We start from the raw sequence: 19,252 nt of genomic DNA, 5'->3' as shown, positions 1-19,252 counted from the left end.
AAAAAATTAATTTTCTTGTAAATAAGCGTGATGGGGGGGCACTCATCTCCAGTGCCTCCTAATGGCTAGGTGTGGTACTGCGATCTTTCCCACTCCTATATGTCCCTTGTAGGTTGCTGATTTCGCTAGGCAGGTCTTCAGTGGCTCAGCCCTCTGGCCAAGTCACACAGTCAAATGGATGAACCCCTTCTAGGGTAACAGAGGTCCAACAAGGACTCTTGGTGTGCTCTTGTTAGAGTCTTCAGCCTCGTCTCTGGGCCCTTTAAATCCTGCTCTTCACGTAGGCTTTCCGACAGAGCCGTGTCCTCTTCCCAGTGGCCGGTGGGGTAACCTGGGCCTGCCCATTGCTTCAGGTCCAAACACAGGGACCCTATAAACACCATACACATACTGCTGCCTTTAATTAGTTGCTGCTATTCCCTGGGCCTTCTCCCATGTAGCCCTCTTCTCTTCCCCCTTACCTCGGGGCAGAACTTCTCAGATCCTCTTCCTCCTCACCGGATGCCAGTGCCACCTAGTTCTCTCTCCAGCTCCTCTGACCAGCAAGGAGCACCCTTCCTCGCTCCTCTAGTCCCAGCCAGGAACTGACCTGTTCAGGCCCAGCAGCTCCTTTTATTGAATTGTACCCACCTTCGCTGCTCCTTTTGTGGGGTGGAGTGGGGTGAGGTGTGGTAGTACCCCGGGGCCTCCAGCAGGGGGCCTTGCAGGGCCATGTGCACCCTGTCGCAATAAGAAACATGTTGTTCACCATTTCCCCACATAATAAAAAAAAGTAAAAATTAAGACTCTGAATAAATGTATGTTAAGCTGTATAATTGCTTAAATAAATGCGTATCTTCCTGCTTAGCAAAAAATACCAAACGTCTTGTAAAGGCTATAATTATAGCCGCCAATCAACATATTTTAGTGATTACCAGTCAATGAGAATTACCTTTTCTTTAGGAAAAATAAGTTCAAATGCAAAGCAGGATTAAAATAAATGATTTAAATCAGTGTTTCCTGCACGCCAGTTTAAATCATGATTGACATTGATGATTTAAGTTGGTACACGCCGGCATAAAGCCAGGATGCGGCGTTGGTTGGATTTAGGGAGTGGCTTGCGTAGCTGCCTTGGAGCTATGTGCATCCGTCCCAGGGTATGTGGTTCTTATTTTTAACCATGCTGAGATGCCATAGTGAGAAGTGTGCTCTAAATAGCTAGGGAGTGACCCATCATTTAGCAGTCTGCATTTCGAAAGTTTTAAATTAAGAACTTCCACTTTTTTCAGACTTGTGAAAGTCGTGTGTTCTCCATAAGGACTACATGTCTAATCCAGTTTGAACATACAAAAAACGGAGCTGCTTTTTGGTTACTGGCTGTCAAAGTCCATAAGAATAGAAAAACGGTTTCTCTAATCCTATTGATGTTTTTCAGAAAACTTCTCCGGTGGCATGTGCTAAGTGTAAAAGGAGTCTTTCAGGTGAAAAAGCTCAAAAATAGAGTTTAGAACTTCACTTCTGAGCATGCACACCAGCACTTGGAACCTAGTCCTACTTTACACTGTGGGGTAAAAAGGCAGTTGTACACAAAACGTTTCAGCTTTCAAATGAGATTTCCAACTGACATTCATGTTAGTGGTGGTCAGTTGAGATCTCTTGGCTCCTCAGTCTGTGTGTTCTGCCACGTTTTTATCTGGTAACTCCATGTCTGTCTAAATTTCCCTGGCAATTTCAGTTGGATTCCTCATTTCCTATTTTGAACTGTTAAGCATTGCTCTGTGCTGTTAAATAGCTGCATCCTTTCAGTGGTGGGTGAAGTGTGCCAAGTTTATATAGTAATATCAGTGTAAGTTTTCTCAGCTGCTCCGAGATAAAGTGTACTAGAGAAACAAAGCTTGGGTTTTTTTTTATTGATGTGTTAGATGAACCATTCAAACTGTAGTTAATGGAACATATATGTCACTTGTTTATTTTTGAGGAGTTGACTGTTAAAATTGCAGTGGGTGTTTGTGATCCATCTGTTAGATTTTACAGCTTGTTAACGCTTGATTTTTAAATATATTTTTCCATTTCCTTTCCAGAGAACCTTTGCCCACTATGTTCAGTATGCTACATCCTTTAGATGAGATAACACCTCTTGTCTGTAAGTCTGGAGGTAGGTTGTCTTTTTAATAAAAAAAAAAAAAAAAAAGAGTGATTCAGCAGCAATATTCTTGAATACAGCATTGAAAGTTTACCTTCTCCGTCTTATAGTCTATATATTACAATCTAATGAATTTTCAAATATCTCTTTTAAGAATTTAGAAATGGATTATTTTAGCTGCTTATCTGTTAAGATTTCATGTATGCAGTGTTGTAGCCATATTCATTAAATTATTTTATATGAAGTTAATTAAATTAGGATTTCATGTCACTTAGGACTTGTCAATATGAATACTTAGTTCGTGGCAAGCTGTGGTGTAAATCTATAATGCACTCGTCTGCCACATGCTAACTGTCCACATGGACCCTGCTGCTATGCAGTGAAAGATTCCATGTGTGCATTGGTGTAGATTTACAACCTGCCTTGCTGCACAGCATGCATATGTGTAGATCAGCGGCTCTCACCCTTTCCAGACAACTGTCCCCCTTCCAGGAGTCTGATCTGTCCTGTGTATCCCCAAGTTTCACCTCACTTAAAAACTACTTGCTTACAAAATCAGGCATAAAAATACAAAAGTGTCATCGCACACTATAACTGAAAATGGCTCACTTTCTCATTTTTAGCATATAATTATAAAATAAATCAATTGGAATATAAATATGGTACTTAGATTTCAGTGTATAGTATATAGAGCAGTATAAACAAGTCAGTGTCTGTATGAAATTTTAGTTTTTACTGACTTTGCTAGTGCTTTTTATGTAGCCTGTTGTAAAACTATCTAGATAAGTTGATGTACCCCCAGGGGTCTGTGTACCCCCAGGGGTCTGTGTACCCCCAGGGGTCTGTGTACCCCCAGGGGTCTGTGTACCCCTGGTGTAGACAAACCCTGTAATTGGTATTGTAGCTTTAGGATATTTAAGGTATCTAAAAAGACCTCTTTGAACGGCTGGCCACCGAGGAGGGATTCTACAAAGGAAAGAGAGTGGCTATCTTGCTTGGTTACATTTGAAACCTTGCTGTCATTGAGCTGTGGTGATTGACCCACATGTTACTGGGTCTGGAGTCACGATATTCACATTGCAGCTGACTCCCCACACTAACTACATCCTTCTTGAAATTATAGCAGAGTTGTAGCTATAGTTAAGATTGAGCGTTGCTTGCTGTTCAAAGGTTGATTATTCGAAGTGCTCTAAAAGCCACATGCTTACTTGGATTGTCTTGAAATCTGCAAGTCCTCTTGGGGGTGTGGAGTGGGGTTAGTGGTCTAAATTTGGGGTGATTTGAGCACCCATGGGGCCATCTTAATGACTGGAGTTCCCTGGGCACAGTGCAAATTGGGGCCTCCACCATATTACGGTAGGAAATAAATAGGAATTCTTGCCTTAAAAAACACAACATAGTGGTAATAGGAAAAATTTTACAGGTATTCGGCTGCTTTAAAAACATCACTGTCTGGATTTGTGGGCAGCAAAGTCATGAACGACATCTGAAAATTCAGTTTCCTGAAACATACGGGATTCAATATGTGTCAAAGACTAGATAATCTTATTTTTAAACACCTCACTGCTGGGGCTCCCTGTCTGCAGGGGGCCCTGGGCAGGTGCCCAGTTTGTCCGTGCCTTAGACGTCCCTGAGCAGCCGTGCACTGTGAGTTCGGGCCTACCCTGGGCAGCTTTCCAGGAATGTGTGTTGTGCATGTTCCTTGCTTTGCCTGCGTTCTGCAGAGGCTCCTTTTGGAAGTTTTGCCCTCTGACCAACATTTCTGGTTTAAATGTGATATTTTAAAGTGCTCTAAAATCCACATGCAGACTTTGATTATACACTAGTGGTATTATTAAATTAATTAATTAAATAGCGGGAAGATGGAAGACTCTAGTAAGCGGTTAGGATGATGTATTCATCCTGAACAATGGAACTGAGGGTGATCAAAAGCAAGCAAATCATAGGGCTGCTTGGTCAAGGGCTGCCTCGTATGAGCTGCTCTTAATGTTTCCGGAGTCTGATCAGTTTTTTTGGTGCAGAGCTAGAGAATATAGGGCGTTGTAGCAGTGAGGAGAAATATGGGCGTGTGTGTGTGTGTGTGTGTGTGTGTGTGTGTGTTGGAGTGGAGTAGAAGGGGAATTAGGGGATGGAAGAGTGAACGAGTAAAGGGAGAGGGGTGTGGGGTTGCAGCGAGGGGAGGGGGCCATGGATTGTTGGTAGGGAGGAGAAAGGGGTTGGGGGGGGGGGCAGGCCAGGAGGGGGGTGGGAGAGGGGGGGGTGTGGGAGGTTGGTGGTAGTGAGAATGGGGAGAAATGTGGGGCAGGGGGTGCCTGTCATCCCAACATTCAACTCCCATTTGAAGTTGCAGCCCCAGCCTATTCCCTCTCCTCTCTATTCCAGGCTGGACAGTGGGGGAGTAGGAGGAAATGCCTCCCATTCACTTGGTAACAGCTAGGGGGCAGAGCGAGCTGTGCCCCACACAAAGGAAGGGGGGCAGGGAAGGGATGGGCCAGTAGCGAAACCCCAGCACTGGGGAGGGCCATGCAGATATAGTGATGTGCTTTTCAGCTGAAGATCTCAAAGCACTCTACAAAGGAAGTCAGCATCATTATCCGTGTTTTACAGAAGGGGAAACTGAGGAAGAGAGAGGGGGCATGTCCAAGGTCACATAGCTGGGAATAGATGGATAGATTCCAAGGCCAGAAGGGACCATTGTCATCATCTGGTCTGACCTGTATAACACAGGCCAGCGAACTGCCCCAGAGCAATTGCTAGAGCAGAACTTTTAGAACAACATCCAGTCTTGATTTTAAAATGGTCAGTGTTGGAGAATGCACCACTGCCCACGGTAAAGCTCTTCCGATGGCTAATTGTTACACTTACAAATGTATGCCATATTTCCAATCTAAATTTGTCTAGCTTCAACTTCCAGCCGTTGGATTGTGTTAGATTGTGTTCCCGGCTAGACAGAACCCAGGTCTCCTGAGTCCCGGGCCAGTGCCTTAGCCATGAGTTAATGCTGCCTCTTATTTACACTGCTTTGAAATGCCTTGGGCACAACGAACTGTGGCCTTTTCCCTCGGGTCTGAGTGCTTAGCTATATGCTCTTAACGGCCAAACACTCCCAGCGAGGGAATTTATATGGGAAGAACCAAAGTTGCAACAGAAATGGGACATGAAATGGTAGCTTTGTGTAATTAATAACACTATTACAGAAACTGTCCTTCTGATTTAGATGGGGTTAACCTGAGCGCTACTTCTCTAGCAGGTGTGTTTGGCTCGGCTAGAGTACAGTATGTTGCTGATTACACACTGCGCATTGTGTTCCTCAATGAGGAGCCTTCCATTGTGATGACCTATGACACCGTTCAGAGTTTGCATGCTGTCTGGGCCCTTCGTAGAGTAAAACCAGAGGTAAGAAAAAATTGCTGACTTAAAGATGGAAGGGGTGTGTGTGTGTGTGTGTGTGTGTGTGTGAAAACTCATAATATTTACAATCCAGTCCATATAATGGATAGCGTTAGATCAAAACAATGGAACTTCCGAGGAGCAGTTCCTCTTTCAGTTATCTCTCCATTCCAGATTTAAGGATGCCGGGTTTCCCAAACACTCGTTGTTTAAATGCCTTAAGCAATGGTGGCTGTTTCTGGGGGTGAGTGGGGTGTCTGGGTGGGCATAGATATACCAGCCACATAAATGATGGGTGAGAAACGACGTTTGTCATCATGCCCCTTTGGCTGTAGTCCTGGCAATCTGCTGACGAAAGATCTGCCAAATCTCAAAGCAACAAACAACTGGCTGCCATTAAGAGCCAGGTGGAAAACTTGTGGGAAAGAGACAAACAATAGATGAAGGGAGTCAGGGAGAGCTGACCGCCACCCTTCCTTCCTTCACCCCCACCTCCTTCTCTCAAGGCCACGGGCAAGAGTCCCAGGGGGTTACCCCATGGCTCTTCTGTTCCTTCCAGTGTGGGTCTAGTGGCCCTGTTGCACTCCTGCCTTCTTTTCTTCACTTTTTTGAAAAGCCAACATAGGGAGAATCTACCTAGCCCTGCTGCTTGCTGTCTTCCTCCCCCTGCTCCATGCAGGAGTCCTAGGGGAAAAGCAGACGCTCTCCCCACCATTCTGTGGGGCTACTGCATGAGAGCCACCTCACTTAGGGCTTGACTGAAATGTCTGTGTCCCTGGAGAACGATAGTATCTTCAGAATCTGCTACAGCATTACTAACTAGACCCCAGGGTTGAGAAGTCTAGCAGCAAATGAGTCTGTGTGTGTGACATCTAACTTGAGTTGTGTTGGTGAAGTAAACAGCTGGTCAGTGACCCCAGGGCACTCGGGCTGCTATGACCCACTCATGTTCCTTATGACGTACAGCTTCTTTTCTCTTCCAGGAGCAGAGCACAGTCCTAAAGTTCTCTGAGCAGGTGGGGACGCCGCAACATGTGGCCACCAGCAGCTCTTTGACCGCCCACCTCAGGAGTCTCTCGAAAGGAGACTCACCCATGGCTTCCCCTTTCCAGAATTATTCCTCTCTTCACAGCCAGAGTAGGTCGGTGTCGTCACCCAGCGTGCACTCCCGCTCGCCTTCCATATCCAACATGGCGGCTCTTAGGTGGGTGCTAAATGGATTGTGTGTTAACTAGTCGCATAAAAGATGAGCACATCTGATGCAGGGTTAGCAATAGACTCTATACAACATCTAAAACGGTACCTATCTATCCAACTTACTTGGCCTCCATTATCATAGTGTCCTAGAGCCTCTCAGTCTTCAATGTATTTTTTCTCAGTGTCCTTGTGAGATAGGGCAATGCTGTTATCTCCATGTTATAGCTGGGGGACTGGGGCAGAGAGAGACCAAGTGACTTGTCCCAGGTCAGAAAGATAATCTGTGGTGTAGCTGGGAACAGAGTGCAGGTCTCCCGAGTCCCAGTGCCACTGGGCTATCCACCCTCTCACCTGCGCTGCCTCGGCGCGTGTATTGACATTCATAGGCAGGGCAGTACTGAGGCATGGGAGACAGTCTTCTCGACTCCTGAACACTCCTTTTTCTGTTGATTTTTACAGCTGATCATTGCAATGGTGCCTGATTAACTCAGTGAGAAAGCTGGCTACATCACTGGGCTGTAGACAGAGCGAAGTGGCAGCCTGGCAGCTCTTCCAGTCAAAGTTCAGATGTCCGCTGCTTTCGCCTCATGTTCTGCCAATTGTCAAGAATTATAAAATAAGACTTGACATGTTTTTATCTTTACCACTGGGATAAAATTGTCCCAAATTGTCAGCCATTGCAAATAAAGGTTCTGGCTTCAAGGGATAATTAAATGACTGGGTTTACTTTATGGAACAAGCTGAAAGGATGTTAAGTGTGAATTGACAATACTGAGCCATGTAAGAAACATGAATGTATCTATTTTGGGTAGTTTCTGGCATCAGTATGTGTTGTCCCTTGCCTTCTGCAGTATGCTGCGTAGGCCTCTGGTATTTGTGATGTCACGCGCTAGAATATCTCCCGTTAACAGGGAGGGTTTCACAAAGGATAAAAACAAATTTCAAAATTAGGAAAGTTAGAATTTTATTCTCTGGGTAGTGTCTCCCTCAGCCAGATTACTGGTGATATTTGCATATAAATACGGTATATTTTTGCTCTTCTCACCTTTAAAAGGGTGACCAGAGAGCAGCCCACCCTATTTAAAAAAACAAGCAAAAAAACTCCTCTTGATGTTGGACTGCTGGCCAGCCCTCAGGCTCAGCCTGTGCTCTGAGTCAAGCTGGGTTTTTTCCATGATGTGCATCATCCCCAGGAATAAGTGTTCTGCAGACCAAATGTGGTCCTTCCTTACAATCCCCTTGCCTTCAATGGGCTACACAGGTGTAACTGATTGGCATTGAGTAAACAACTCTGGGTTGCAAATTGGAATCAAATGCAACTCACTCTTAGTTGTGTTGGCTCTACAGGATTTTCAGGAGGAAAAAGCAGCAAAGCCATATTTTTTTGTCCCTAAGTCAGCAGACCTGACACATGTAGATAGCTGGATATGAAGGTGCCATTTAAACATAGTTGCTTTTTTAGAGTAGAACTGCACTGTAAAAGTGTAGACCCCATCTACAATCGCAACCTTCTCCTTTAGTGCAAATACCTGTGAACACAAAGCTTCCACGCTGCCCTCCACTCTGAGATCCAGCTGCTGCAGTTCAGCTTGGCACCTTTGCTGAAGTTAATCCAAGGCTGTGGAATTTGCTTCCCCAATATCACTGGTCTATTTCTCTCTCTCTTTTTCGGTAACTGCCTCAACTTTTTTCATATGTTTTTATCTTGCCCATCAGTGGTTCCCATTTCTAACTTCCCTGCAGTCTCTTTTTTTAACCCTCTTCACGTGGTTGATCTCCTTCCCTTCCCCTTAATCAGTTGTATTCATATTGAGTTTCTGCTGACTTCTTAAAACTAGTTGTATTGTGTTTAAATATCTCGCACAGCATCCTGTGGGCCTTGGTAGGGATAGTGAGGTATTTTAGAAACATAGAATGATGCACCTTAGGTCATTCCGTCCTCTCCATGCCCACCAATGGCCTTCAGCCGGCCATTGTGGCATCTTTCTAGAGTGGAAGCTCAACATCCTTTGTGCACTTTACTATCTTGTTACCCACTTTCCTATGTCTCCCTCGGGAAGCCCGAGAGAGCTTTATTTCCTTCAAGAATCAGCCACTTGCACTTTAGATAAGTCCTGCGCATGAAGCCAGGGCTCTCCACTTGCAGCACAGCTCAAGACAGAGCTTTTAGCCTAAACACAGAACTGCCCTTAAAATCGGTAATATTTATACTGGGCAGGCTGGGGATAGGTTTTCACAAACCTGATTGCGCATTACGGAGTGTTTTCTATTTCCCCCCCCTCCTTTCCAAGCCTCTGCCAGAAGTATTTAGCAAACTATTTGGAGGGTTGGTGTGTTCCTGTGAGCAAATGGGCTGGTATTGAATTGGCAACTGAGAAAATTCAGTGCTAGTGTGTGAGTTCCCTGGCTCCCCTTGTGGAAAAGGATTCTGCTGCACACACCTGAGTTTGCCTGACTTTACGATCTGTTTTCAGTAATGGCCCTTGTCTTGCTTTGCAGCCGTTCTCACTCTCCTGCCTTAGGGGTGCAATCTTTCTCAGGAGTGCAGAGATTCAACTTTTCCAGTAACACCCAGTCGCCACGGCGGCACAGTGTGAGCCATTCTCCAAACAGTGCTTCCAGCGACTCCTTCCTTGCTCCAGAAACTGAGCCAATTGTTCCAGAGCTGTGCATAGACCATCTGTGGACAGAGACCATCATGACCATGAGGTTTGGAAGCTTATATTTGGGTTTAACTAGACCTGCGTTTCCACTGACAAAGACTAAAGTGAAATTGTCCTCAGTCCAAACTTTTTGCAAGCTGTTGCCTCTTAAAGCAGGTGTGTGTACGACTGAGTACACCGTAGTGCTTCATAACGAAGGACTGTTTAGTATTGTTGGGTAACATTTTCAAAAGTGCCTAAGTCCCTCTGTCAAAAACTACTTAGGAGACTAAGACTCAGTGAAAGTCAGGCTCCCAAAGTACGTCTACACTGCAATTAAAAACGCGGGGCTTGCCCGTGTCAGCTGACTCAGCCTGAGTCCCGTGAGCCGAAGGGGCTGTTTAATTGCGGTGTAGACATTTGGGCTCGGGCAGTGTCTACGCCACAGCTAAATAGCCCCTTAGCCCGAGCCCTGCACGCCACAGTCAGCTGACACCGGCCAGCCATAGGTGTGTAACTGCAAGTATAGACATACCCCAAGTGTCCAGCTCGCTTTTGAAAATGGGACTTGGGCACTTTTAAATGTTAACCTCTGTGTCCTGTAGCCTTCTAAACTGGATTGTTGTCACATCGGATCTCATGAGCTAAGCGGGGTTGTGTCTGATTGCTACTTTGATGTGAGACCTTCAAGTACCAGCGTGTTGCAGAAGGGCTGTGGGTGGTTCAGTAGGTATCACTCTTCCCAGGAGGTCAGTGTTTGAACCAATGCATTGGCATGGGATATGCGGCACTCTGGTTTTGAAGATGCTGTCTTTTTGATGAGCTATCAAACTGTATCTTCCCCATCTGAAGACATTAAAGATCCCATGCCTCTTTTAAACAAATTATCGTATTAACCACAATGTCGTAGCCAAACTCCTATTTGGGTAATTACATTCTGCCTATCTAAATTCTTCTTCCTGTTGCAAGAGGATGAAATATCCTTCACTTTTCTCCCAAGCAGTTGTGTGCTGTTAAATAGCCGCTGCATTCCATCCCAATGATGAGTAAAGTCCTCTGTGCATGGGAGTGGCACAGTAGATCTTGAGTATATGGTAATAGGGGTAGTGGAATGTCAGTTTCTACAGATACTGTCGGCTAGGATTCTTACTCTCGAGTCTCGGCTCCATCCGATGTGTTCGATGGAATGTCTCAAGCTTAGTTTTTTGGTCCTTAAGGGTAATGGGAGTTGTATAATGCAAATGCTCCTGGATGGGTCATCAGCCAAAGGGATTGAACCTGGAACCGAAAAGCATGAGCCTCTGCTGTCTTTCAGCTCCGAGTCAGATCTGTTAGCTCAAAAGCTGTAGCTGGCTTATTGATCACTATCTGATCCAGCCACTAGACTGGGGACAGAGAACCAAGCTGTGTAAATGTGAGTTACACTTCCGGCTGGGAAGCTCATCCCAAGAGCCCAAGATGTGCTGCAGCTGAAATCTCTCTCTGCGCCACCACTGGAAACAGGACACCCTGGCTGGGTTATCAGCAGTAGAACAGGAGCTCTGGATCTGAAGACATGACTGTCTCCTGCCTGGGAAAACAGAGACCTGCTTTCAAATCCCTGCTGCTCGCAACCCATCCAAAAGAGTTCTGTTACAATTGGGTTGACTGCGAGCCAGCCCTTCCTATTGGCAGTAATGCCTCAGTGATAAATTGACGTCATTTTGTTAGTACCTGGCCATAATTGTAAGTCTCTTGGCACCTTCTGATTATTTTGCTGTCTCTGGTGTTTACAGCGCCTCTCAGTATCATCGGTGGATGTAATTAGCATGCTCTTTTTCTCCTAGATCATTAGTGAAGATGCTAAATAAATAAATAAACAAAGTAGCTAAAATCACAGGAGTATCACGAGCGGTGTTCAGTGCTGCTGCCGTTGTGCTCGGCAGAATACCGAGTGAGCTGCCCAAAGTGGAGATACTACTAATGTTGATATCCTTGCAGCCAATGCCAAGCCATGGGCTGAAGCTTTCTGCGTGAGGAGCTCACGTGGTTCTAGAGGGCTGGAGCACAGCTAGTGCAAGAGAGGCAGTGCAGGGCCAATTCCTGCTTGAGCAAAATGAGTGTATGAATCTTATTTCCTTTGCCATCAGCACCAGTTAGGAGGGATTCTGTTCATTGACGGTTTTTGGTGGTGAACATGTGCCCAGCTGGTGGCTGGGAGCTTGTTCCAGCCCCTGTGAGAAGTGATCAGTGCTGGTATCACTGGGGACTCAGCTGGGCATTTGCAAGGATACCGTGGCAGCAGCGCTAACATTATAATATCAGGGGGTAGCCGTGTTAGTCTGTATCTACAAAAACAACAAGGAGTCTGGTGGCACCTTAAAGACTAACAGATTTATTTGGGCATAAGCTTTCGTGGGTAAAAACCTCACTTCTTCAGATGCATAGCACATTATAATAGGTGCAAACTGTACACAAAAGCAAGCCTGACCAGGCAACGTTCCTCCCTTCTAAATCAGCACTGTTATTCATTATGATCATATACTAAAGTCCTTTAGCCAGCTTGACTCCAAATGCCAATGCTACTGTTGAGATCACTATACAAATTCGAATGCTATTAAGTGGTTGAAATTGGTGCTGTTCACTTCAAAGAGGCTTCATGCAGCTACTGCAGGCTTTTGGTGGGGGACAGCTGCCTTTGAGCAAATATGACCCAAAGGTAGAAACCGAAGTAGAGCAGTAACATTTGGAATCAAACAGAAAAGTAAGGATAAAACAAACCTGACACTAGGGTTGGCTGGTAAACTTGTGCCCTGAGTGCCCCAAACTAGGGAGCATTCAGGTTGGGATCTAGGAATACTAATTTCTAGAATAGTGACACACATTGGGGTGGGCAAACTCTGGCCGTCCAGTCCACTGTTTGGCTGATGTCCAGCCGTGTCTTACAGCTTGCTGTGCTTAATATTCTCTTCAGTAACACTCTTCCACTGACCCTAGAGCAGTGAGCCAAAGCATTATGCTGATCACTGCCTCTTGTTTCAATATTGACAGAGAGAAGAATTCCCAAGCCTCAAAAGTGTTTATTACAACTGACCTTTGTGGACAAAAGTTCTTGTGCTTTTTAGTGGAATCCCAGCTCCAGTTGCGGTGAGCATATGTGGGTTTTTCTGGGTCCCTGTGAATTGCTGAATAAATGTTAGCACTATAAAAATAACTAGCTAGATATGGGATAGTGAAGTCTGTTACATTAATGTGATGCATGTGTCTCTCTGTCACATGAATGTGTGCAACTATGGCATACACAAGTTTGGGCATTTAAATAAAACTAAGATTAAAAAAAAAATTCATTGTCCTTCCAGTGGCATGTTTGCTTTCCCCACCCTAGACCCTTAGAAGTATTCTGGGTAATTTAACAAAGATTATTACTTTGAATGATGTTAATTAGCAGCGGAAAAACCAGCATTCCTCATATTAGAGATTCTGTAGAAACAGTGTTATCTTGTGTTAAAAAGGAGGGGAGGATACCACTGTGAAAATTAGTTCTCATACATCACTGTTTAATGTCCTCTTCCTCTTTCATAACACCACATAGGAGAGAGTTTCTGGTATATAACGTTTTTGGTTGAATTTTTTTTTTCCCCTCCTAAATATTTAGCTGTGTAAAGTTTCAAGAGAGTAACGATAAGTCACAGCTGATCTTTGGTTCTGTTACCAATATACAGGCAAAGGACGCAGCCCCTGTGGAGGTAAGCATGTGTGTTTAAATATAGAACCTTGGTGTACTTTCAGTGTCTAAATGTAGTGTTTACTCAAATACAAGATGTTTTAACGCACTGTTTGGTATTTATAGAGCATTGACACATTGCTGGTTCTGGAAGGCAATGGGAACTTGGTGCTGTACTCTGGAGTGGTTCGGGTACGTACCATCATGTAATCAAGTTAAAATTCTTAGTACCCCAAGGGAAAGACGTTTGAAATTTCCTATGTCACAACGGGGCTATTGTGACTTCTGTTACCAGCGTCATGTCAAGTGTGTTTGATATGTAGTAAGCTGCTACAGCAGTTACTGCTTTAGGCCATTTTAGGAGACTTCGGATGTCAACTTCCTGGGGAGGTGGGCAGGTCCTCGGATCAATTCTAATCAAAAGCAGGAGTTGGGGTCTGATTTGCCTCCTGCAGTGCTGGAAATGTTGCTCTTGGGTCATTGACACCTCCGAACAATTAGAAAAGCATTAGGTCTGGAGATAATGTTGCTTGATGTGAGGTTTTCATGTCCAGCTTTTGAGTTATTAAGAACAAAGAGAATCCTATAAATATGAGAAGTAAGCAGAAGTTCTCCAAAGCTAAAAGCTTTCAGTCTCTCATGACGTGTCAATGGGTTTTAAATGTCAAAACTTGTTACTTTGCAAAAGACTGTTGTTATGTTGTACTTTCTTTTTTACACTTTTATAGTTAACTTAAAAATAGCTAACCCTATTTTATGTAGAAAGACAAATATGCTTTTTGCTTTATGTTTGGAAACTGCAAAACAGATTTTTCTAGACATTTTTATACTGTTTAAAAGTAAATTTTTTAAATTGAAACTGTCATAACTTTAAGTTGACTTAAATGTGCAGCAGTGATGCAAGCATGTGGAAATGTATAGAAGTAGTACTGGAAAATACTGTAATGTGTCAAAGCTTGGGGAAAAAGGAGTTAAAATGGGACAACTTTGGACTTGTCTATCGATTTTTGAATTTCACCATATACCCAATTTTCTTAACCTTTTTCTTTGAAGTATTAATAATTGCTGCCGCTACGGTCATTGACCTGAACGTGTGTGCGTTAGAGGAGTTTGCATGTTAAAACTAGCCATTTCTTTTTATAAAAAGGTAGGGAAGGTTTTTATTCCTGGACTGCCAGCACCGTCGCTGACAATGTCGAACCAAATGCCTCGGCCGAGCACCCCTCTGGATAGCCTGAATACTCCTTCCAAGCCTTTGAATAAGCACCTCGGGCCCTTAGAGGAGGTGAGAGAAGCGAACTGTTTTATTGAAAAAGTTTGTTCTATACTTGCAAAAGCCATGATGTCGCTGAGCGCCTGAGTCTGTTTTCTGCTGGGTACACGTTTCTGGGTATAGCTCATTCCCTGCATCTCCCTGCCCCCTCCAACGAAACAAACCGTACCCATAACCGTGCAGTTCTGCTGGCATAACTGCGTCTGCACTAGGGCTTCTGCCATCCCAGCTCTGTCGGTCAGGGATCAGATCTCTCCACCCTCCTGACCGACAGAGCGATGCTGGCAGAACTCTGTAGTATGGACAGGGTGCCAGGTTGGGTATGAGGCTGGGCTGTGAGTGCTGCTGGGGAGTGAATGTGGATGTTGTGAGAACCGTGAGATTGAGCCTGTGATTGTGCTTCTCCCACTCAGTCTCCTCAGCTCAAACTCCACTTACTTCCCCAGCCCCTCGCCACAATCTATAGCAGCAACCCACCGAAGCCCCCTGTCGAGCCACCTGCCCCCTGAGAGCATGGGGAGGAAATGGGTTTTATGCTTGTGGGGAAGAGAGGAGAGCCACTGGGCTGAACCCCTCGTGGTGTGTCAGAGAAGATCTCTGTTCTGACGAGCCTGTGACCACTCGTCACAGAGGGACTTCTTGCTGCTCGGCGTCTCCCATCCATCTCCTGCAGCTCAAACCCCACTTCCTTCCTTTGCTCTTGACACCTAAGTCGGCTAGCCCTTGCTCCTCAACGTGCTTGCCTCAGTCGTGTGGTTCCTTACTCCTCTGCCACATTCAGCTTGTCACTGTTGATGTGTGTCAGTGTAAATCGGTCAAAATGGAGATGCGCATTGTGTGGTAGTTGTGTAGGAGACTAGGGAGGTGGCATGACTCTCTTGTCACTGTGCTGTCAAGAATGTTTAAGTAGCTGACAATGTCATTTAAACTCATGTCTCTCCCAATACCTAGTATAACGCTGCCTGCAGTGATTCAGGAGCATGAGTACCCCCTCTTAGGAAGCAGCGCACAACCCCCACGTTGGCTGAGAGTTCTGTTCTTCGATTTCACCAAGCAATTAACAAGCGTAGACTCCTCAGGCACTATAATAGCCGTAACTTGGAGTCACACATGGTCCTCTTGGGTACTTTGATCCAGGCGAGCCTACCTGTGTGTTAGATGGTCCCTTATGCCAAGGATCACAGCATTCAGGTTACTCCCAGTCCCAAAGGACCAATCACCAACCCCAGGTCAATTGCACTGTAGATCTCACACTAAAGTCAAGGCTTCTAGCCAATCCTATAGTAAACTCTATAAAGATTTATTAAATAGGAAAAGGACTTTAGAGAGTTATTTACAGGGTAAAGATAGATACGCAAATTAATTAAAATCTTAAGCTTCAAAAGGTACTAGAAGCCTCTATAATCCACAACAAATATCTTTTGCTCTCTTTAACATCCCACAGTAGTCCATCTAGTGTCAATGGATCTTTCCTGTTGGGAAGTGTATAACACCTTCTTTTGAAGATCAGCCCTTCACGCTAATTAATGTCTCTCTTCTGCCTGGTCATTTACACAGTCAGAGAGGCTCACTTAAATATTACCTTACAATATGGGATACAGATCTTATAAGTGAGATTAATGCTGGCAGCAACTCACAAGCATTCAATAAAATCTGAACACTAGACACATTCTTATCATTCTAATATCTGTTTTTAACAATTCTAACACACAGGTGAGCCAGACGGATTCCAGCTGTGTGTTTGTCAGCGTTCAAGGGGCTTTGGCATGAGCTGGTGCTTGGTCTGCCAGCATCATACCTAGTCATTAGTGTCTTACTGGAAACCCTAAAATGGAAGGATGAGGATTGGTTTCAGAATATGCAGAGCCCAGACTTGTTACCTTACCCACCCACAATTTCAGCTTTTAATTATTGTTTTGTCCCTTTGCAGGGAGTGCTGTTGTCTCCAGTTCCAGAGTTGAGGGATTCTTCCAAACTTCATGACTCCTCTTACATTGATGATTGTACTTTCCAACAACTTGGAACTTTCATTCACGCTGTGCGAGACCCTGTTCACAACAGAGTAACTCTGGTAGGTGTTTTCCTGTGGATTGTTTCTGAAACAGGGTGAGCAAAGTATAATGAGCCCTGGTTTCTCCCGGGTAGTAAGCTCTTCAAAGAGCTTCTGACTCACAGACCGATGTTGCACTTCCACATGCTCAGTGCACATGCTTACCCTATAGAATGTCCTTTTTAGGAAAACTATCTCTTATCACTTACAGGAATTCGAGTACCTATAAGTCCAACAGCTCTCCCATGACCTTGAAAGTCTCAAGCTTAGTAAAAAGAACTGTGTTATGGATAAGTTTAATGTATAAAGCTTCCTGTATAGATGGACTGTGATCTTGGTTTTATCTGAAGATGCCCCTCGTGATCTGACTTAATTTTTTTTTTTTAATTTATTTTATTTTACAGGAACTCAGCAATAGCTCCATGGTTAGGATTACCATTCCTGAAATCGCCACCTCAGAGCTAGGTAAGGAACAGAATCCAACCCCTAAAACACAGCTGCACACTTCATTATACAACTGTGAAGTGTAGTATTTGGGCCATGATGATGCGGCACCTAATGCTGTAAGTTCATGTGATCAGCTACAGACTTGCTGACCTATATCTAGCTATGCTCTGTAGGTTCACTGGTTCATAGCCAGTAGTATTCTCTGGTAACTTGGGAACAAACTGGCCTAAAATAAGTGTGTACACTGTTATTTAAGGAGTACGAGCATGAGACATTTGATCTGTTAACACAACTTTAGGAGTGAGCAAAAAAGGGACATGTTGCAAAAAAAATGTTTAGAATTACATTTCCAGTGTCCTAAAACTGAACAGTGGCTGATTGCTTTGCAGTTGGAAGCAAGTTTTCCTTTGGCTTGAGATTATGCATGGAAATTTCCAGGCCAATAGATGGGCAGGGCTGAACTGTGTGGATTTTTTTTTTTTTTTTTTTTTGACAGAGTTATCAGAGGGCCAAAAGTAGGGCTCGAAATGGGTTTACAACAGTAATTGTGGAGTCATGGGCATGGCCCCATTATACAAGCGTGGATGTGACAAAATAGTATAAACATTTTCTTTCCCCCCCAAAACAGTGAAAAGATGTTTACAAGGAATTAAGTCTATCCTGCCCAAAGAGATTGCGGTACAAATGCTTGTCAAATGGTATAATGCTTACAATGCTCCCGGAGGACCAAGTTATCACTCTGAGTGGAGTTTATTTGTAACCTGCCTCATGAATATGATGGGTTACAATACTGACAGATTGGCATGGACACGTAATGTAAGTAAACTCACAACTTTGTAGTTTGTTTTCTAGGCTTATATTAGTATTAGTTAATTGTTTGCATAATTAATAATTTCACAAAGTTCAAGATGATTATCCAAATACATTCAGTTCAGCAGCAGGCATGCCTTAACCTGTTTTAAACAAGGCATCTCTGAATTATCAAATGAACTTTTCCAATTGTGCCCATCGTGCTAATACCTAGGCCGCATATAAACAATTGTCTATGGGGATCATACACTCCCTTTCACCGCTGATACTGCTGCTTTCAAAGTGTGATCATTCTCAGTTGTGAATAGTTAATATTCATGCTGGTTTGATAGAACACACAGGTGACAGTTCATAGTTCCGGCCTCCAAGTGGATGCATAGACCTTTCAGAACAGGATTTGCAGTGCAAATACTTGTAATACTTTGGAGCATTCATTCAGCTTTCTGTGTCAGTGGACCTTCCTGTCAGAACATTTGTTTGCTAGTATATTCGCAGAAAGCAAACTCCAGGGGCATGCACCACTGAAATGAAGTCCATTGAAATGCATTTGCAGAATGAGCCCAGCACTAATATCAGCATTTCTCCCCTCCCCCCCCCCCAAAACACTAAATATTAGCAAGTTAGAATATGAAATTCTCAAACCAAATGCACTTGTGGCTTCTGTACATAGATAATTGGCTTCCCTTCTTTGTTGTATGTGATTTTATGGGAAAGTAAAGGATGTAATTTTTAATGCTATGACAAGAAACAATACTTAACTTTGGTGGAGACATTACATTTTACCTTTAGTTCTTGTTGGTGATTCATGTATGTAATTTCAGGGGTTTTACAATAGTTAATTTTGCCTTTTTATTTCTTTCAGCTTGATTTTGAAGGATCCCTTTCCCCTGTCATTGCTCCCAAGAAGGCTAGACCTTCCGAGACAGGATCAGACGAAGTAAGAGATGGAGTCAGCATTTACTAAAAATAAAAGCAGGTTACCAATTGAATAAAAGATCAGACCTTTAAAATGCAGGCAGATCAGAGGAAGCAAACTCTGACTGGCTACTTTCAAATGGGGTTTGCATGGGATTGTAAGTTTTTGGAGGACGCAGTGTCATCAGCTGTCTGTGCAGTGTCTAACACTGTCCCCCTCACTAGGGGAATCATCTCAGACGTACCAACATATAAGTTAGTAGTTCTTATTTGATTCATACTTCATTCCATTAGCATGCCCAAATATTGCTCCCAAGAACATGTGAAATCTTCCCAAGATGCTCTGTTCCTTTACTAATAGTCTGTCCCATCCCTGTCTGCTCAGTACATTTTAACAAGCCAGCAGGATAAAATTCCCCAGCTCGTTAATTGCACGTATTATTATGGATTTTAGTAAAGAGTTCAGGCTGAAGTGGCCAGTTTCTGCAGAAACAGAAGCAAAAGTTCTTTACAGCGTAATGCCTCAGCTGCTTTATTATTATTTAATCATCACCCAAAGGTGTCCCAGGCACCTTCCAGCGCAGAAGGAAAACATGCCAAGGAGCGTACAAACTACGGCCTCAATCCTGTAACATGTTCTGTGCAGTTGGACAAAGGGACCTAAATGAGTGACCTTTGAACCGTGAGTGATGTAATAAGGCAG

At 44.0% G+C, this 19,252-nt stretch overlaps 1 protein-coding gene across 3 annotated transcripts in view; it reads left to right on the top strand.

Annotated features, from left to right (window-relative positions):
• Positions 1–19,252, top strand: part of ANAPC1 (anaphase promoting complex subunit 1) — a 70,422-nt gene that overhangs the window by 11,639 nt on the left and 39,531 nt on the right. For all 3 annotated transcript variants that reach the window (XM_024213916.3, XM_024213915.3, XM_024213917.2), the window contains exons 7-18: positions 2,061–2,134; positions 5,370–5,518; positions 6,496–6,716; positions 9,209–9,418; positions 12,382–12,477; positions 12,986–13,076; positions 13,181–13,246; positions 14,202–14,339; positions 16,258–16,398; positions 16,782–16,842; positions 17,453–17,640; positions 18,497–18,571. In XM_024213916.3, the coding sequence (XP_024069684.2) occupies positions 2,061–2,134; positions 5,370–5,518; positions 6,496–6,716; positions 9,209–9,418; positions 12,382–12,477; positions 12,986–13,076; positions 13,181–13,246; positions 14,202–14,339; positions 16,258–16,398; positions 16,782–16,842; positions 17,453–17,640; positions 18,497–18,571 (1,510 nt within the window). The remainder of the gene's footprint in view (positions 1–2,060; positions 2,135–5,369; positions 5,519–6,495; positions 6,717–9,208; positions 9,419–12,381; positions 12,478–12,985; positions 13,077–13,180; positions 13,247–14,201; positions 14,340–16,257; positions 16,399–16,781; positions 16,843–17,452; positions 17,641–18,496; positions 18,572–19,252) is intronic.

Source organism: Terrapene carolina, unplaced genomic scaffold (assembly GCF_002925995.2).
Source record: "Terrapene carolina triunguis isolate 2854851 unplaced genomic scaffold, T_m_triunguis-2.0 Scaffold132, whole genome shotgun sequence".
Classification (NCBI taxonomy): Eukaryota; Metazoa; Chordata; order Testudines; family Emydidae; genus Terrapene; species Terrapene triunguis.
The sequence above is the reverse complement of the archived record's forward strand: the minus strand, read 5'-3'. Positions and strand labels throughout refer to the sequence as shown.